This window comes from Podarcis bocagei (assembly GCF_964188305.1).
Source record: "Podarcis bocagei genome assembly, chromosome: 18".
Classification (NCBI taxonomy): Eukaryota; Metazoa; Chordata; class Lepidosauria; order Squamata; family Lacertidae; genus Podarcis; species Podarcis bocagei.
The window spans coordinates 675,440-679,051 of NC_138144.1; the positions used below are offsets into that span (position 1 = coordinate 675,440).

Genomic DNA, 3,612 nt, shown 5'->3' on the forward strand with positions numbered 1-3,612 from the left:
AGTGCGAATCTCTGCTCACTTGAAGGTCGCTGTGGCCGGTCTCTCTCTCCCTCGCCTACTTCTCAGGGTTGTTGTGACGATAAAAAGGGGGCAATTGGGGAGAAAAGTGAGGGAAGGTTGGGGTGTGAATTGAATCCCTCCTGGCGATAAAAAGGGGAAGAGGGGAGAATTCGCACCCGCCGCCTCGGGTTGCGATTCCTGCCTTGCCCGGGGTTGGACTAGTGGACCTCTAGGGTTCACTCTTCCATCTCTAGGTCTGAAAATGCAACAAATAAAGCAACTGGGTGGTTTTCCAGGGGTGTAGGGGTTCCTATTTCAGCAGAGCGCCCTGGGGAGTGATTTGGGGGCACCCTTCCCATCGCCTGCCCCACTGATTTCTTTCTTTATTCCGCCCCCCAACCCCAGAACCACACAGAAGAACTGCAGGCTGAAGCGCAATCCAACCTCCTCGGGGTCGTCTGTAAGCTGTATAAGGCAAGTGCTTGTCTAATAATAATAATAATAATAATAATTAATAATTATACCGCACCCATTTTCCCCTTTCTCTTTCCCCTCCAAAGGCCCACTCCTAGCTGGGGGTCTTTGCCCCCCCCACAATGAATTTGGGACGGTGTGGGGAGGGCCAAGTGTCCACTTTGGGGGTGGGTCATTTCCCCCTGCCTCTTTTGGTTTTGCTTTAATCCCCCCCTTTAATTTTAAAATTAAATTCCACATACAGTTTTTTTTGCTTTAATTTCCCTCCTTTAATTTTAAAACTAAATTTCCAGAAGTTCCACATAAAATTTCTTTTTTGCATTCATTTCCCCCCTTTAATTTTCAAATTAAATTCCCACAAATCCCACATACAATTTTTTTGCTTTCATCCCCCCCTTTAATTTTAAAATTAAATTTCCAGAAATTACATATATTATTATTATTCTGCTTTAATTCCCCCCTTTAATTTTAAAATTAAATTTCCACAAATTCCACAGGCAGTCTTTACTTTTGCTTTATCCCCTCCCCTTGAATTTCAAAATAAAATTTTCTGGAAATTCCACGTACAATTCCAATGCACTTTTTAAATACAGTGGTACCTCGCAAGACGAATGCCTCGCAAGACAAAAAACGTCTTGCAAGTTTGTTTCCTTTTTCTTAACACCGTTAATACAGTTGCGACTTGACTTCGAGGAGCAACTCAGAGAACGCAGTGTACATAGTAGCCTTTTTTGAGGTTTTTAAAGACTTTGGTGATTTTTGAAGCTTTTCCAAAACTTTCCCGACACCGGGCTTCGCAAGACGAAAAAAATCGCAAGGCGACAAAACTCGCGGAACGAATTGATTTCGTCTTGCGAGGCACCACTGTATATAAAATAAATTCTTTTGCATTATTGACTTTTCCCATTCCTTTTTCTGTGATGTTTCCCTTATATCCGCCCCCCCCTGCTCTCCCCTCTTTTAATATATCCTAATCACAATAGACTCCCCTGCCTCTGTTTGGCTGGGGGTGCCCTATAGGAATGCCAGAGAGGGAGAGAGAGAGAGATGGGGGAGAGAAAGGGGGAAATGGTGGGGCAGAAAGGAAACTGTGTGCTAGGTTGCCTCCTAGGGCCATGGGTTCGAATCCTACTTGGGGCAAAAGATCCCTCCATTTGCAGGGGCTGGACTAGATGCCCCCCGGGGGTCCCTCTGCCATTTTATTATTTATTTCCCCCCTTCTGTCCCTGCAGGGAGACCTGCCTCCCGTCTGCCAGCACAAAGGCAACCCCTCGCCCTTCTCCCCGCAAGATGCCTGCCTGAAGATCTAGCTCCTCTTTTCTCACAACGCCTGTCTCTGGGGCTGGGGCTGCCCCCCCCAAAGCCCACCCCCCCAAAAAAATGCACACGCAACCGCGGTGCTCATCCCACGGCGGGTGGGTCGAAGGAAGCGTCTTCCCTGCTACAATCCGGCCTGTTGTTATTCCCCTGCGGAACTCCCTGCCACAAGGTCTGGAACCGAGGAGCGGCTGGGGAGGAAGGAAACAAAAGGAGCACCACTAGGCATTTCGGGGGTCCGGAACGAGACTCAGGACCGCTTCTCCCTCCTTCCGAACCTGATGGGCCAGAGGGAGGCGAGTTCTGATCCTGCTATCCTGGAGGAAAAAACGGACACCCTTCCTTTTTGCAAACTGCAGAAGCACTGCCAGGTTGTCTTTTTACCTTCTCTCTCCCCAAAATGGAAATTGTGCCTTAAAAAAAAAACACACAACAAGAACAACACTCCAAACGGATCGGTTTCTTTTCTGGCCGAAATGCTTCCCTTGTCGGTTTTTTTGTGGGTGGGAGTCAAATCCGTACCAAGATTGCAGATGCCCCTCTGGGGTTTTGGTTATTTAATTATTTTGCAAATTTTACACACGGTTGGGTTGCTTAAACAAGCTCGGTAGATAAAGCAATAAAAGGACCGAGGAGAAAAATCAACATGGCAATAATAATAATAGTTAATAATGATTTTATCCAACCAGTCATCATTATTGGCATAGGGAGAATGCAAAGATATATAGGTCAAATCTCAAAAGGGGCATCCGTTCATAAAAGGAAATACTTTGAGACAGAACAATACAGACCTAGTTAAGGAGTGCGTCTCAACTCTTATAAAACAATTTTATTATTTGTAAGGCCCCCCATCGGAAAGGCTGGCCCAAGTTGCTCTAGACGGCTCCCAGCAAAATTTTTAAAAGGCAATAAAATATCAGCTACTAAAAACTTCCCCCTACAGGACTGCCTGCTAATTAAAAACTTTTGAAAAGCTGACTTAACAAAAAGCTGAAAAATGGGACTAAGGCTTGTCTCCAAATGCAGGAATTTTCAGGGGAGAAACATTGGAGGGGATGGAATAGGACGTCCCTCTTTTCAGGGGAGAAATGTTGGAGGGGATGGAATAGGACGTCCCTCTTTTCAGGGGAGAAATGTTGGAGGGGATGGAATAGGACGTCCCTCTTTTCAGGGGAGAAACGTTGGAGGGGGTGGAATAGGACGTCCCTCTTTTCAGGGGAGAAACGTTGGAGGGGGTGGAATAGGACGTCCCTCTTTTCAGGGGAGAAATGTTGGAGGGGATGGAATAGGACGTCCCTCTTTTCAGGGGAGAAACGTTGGAGGGGTGGAATAGGACATCCCTCTTTTCAGGGGAGAAACGTTGGAGGGGGTGGAATAGGACGTCCCTCTTTTCAGGGGAGAAATGTTGGAGGGGATGGAATAGGACGTCCCTCTTTTCAGGGGAGAAACGTTGGAGGGGGTGGAATAGGACGTCCCTCTTTTCAGGGGAGAAACGTTGGAGGGGGTGGAATAGGACGTCCCTCTTTTCAGGGGAGAAATGTTGGAGGGGATGGAATAGGACGTCCCTATTTTCAGGGGAGAAACGTTGGAGGGGTGGAATAGGACATCCCTCTTTTCAGGGGAGAAACGTTGGAGGGGGTGGAATAGGACGTCCCTCTTTTCAGGGGAGAAACGTTGGAGGGGTGGAATAGGACGTCCCTCTTTTCAGGGGAGAAACGTTGGAGGGGGTGGAATAGGACGTCCCTCTTTTCAGGGGAGAAACGTTGGAGGGGATGGAATAGGACGTCCCTCTTTTCAGGGGAGAAACGTTGGAGGGGGTGG

The 3,612-nt window shown here is 47.5% G+C and overlaps 1 protein-coding gene across 1 annotated transcript in view; it reads left to right on the forward strand.

The window, feature by feature from the left end:
- IFI30 (IFI30 lysosomal thiol reductase) overlaps window positions 1–2,233 on the forward strand; it is an 8,426-nt gene extending 6,193 nt beyond the window's left edge. The window contains exons 6-7 of the mRNA XM_081177491.1: window positions 406–478; window positions 1,711–2,233. Of these exons, the coding sequence (XP_081033617.1) occupies window positions 406–478; window positions 1,711–1,784 (147 nt within the window). The 3' untranslated portion in view covers window positions 1,785–2,233. The remainder of the gene's footprint in view (window positions 1–405; window positions 479–1,710) is intronic.
- Window positions 2,234–3,612: the final 1,379 nt, after the last annotated feature.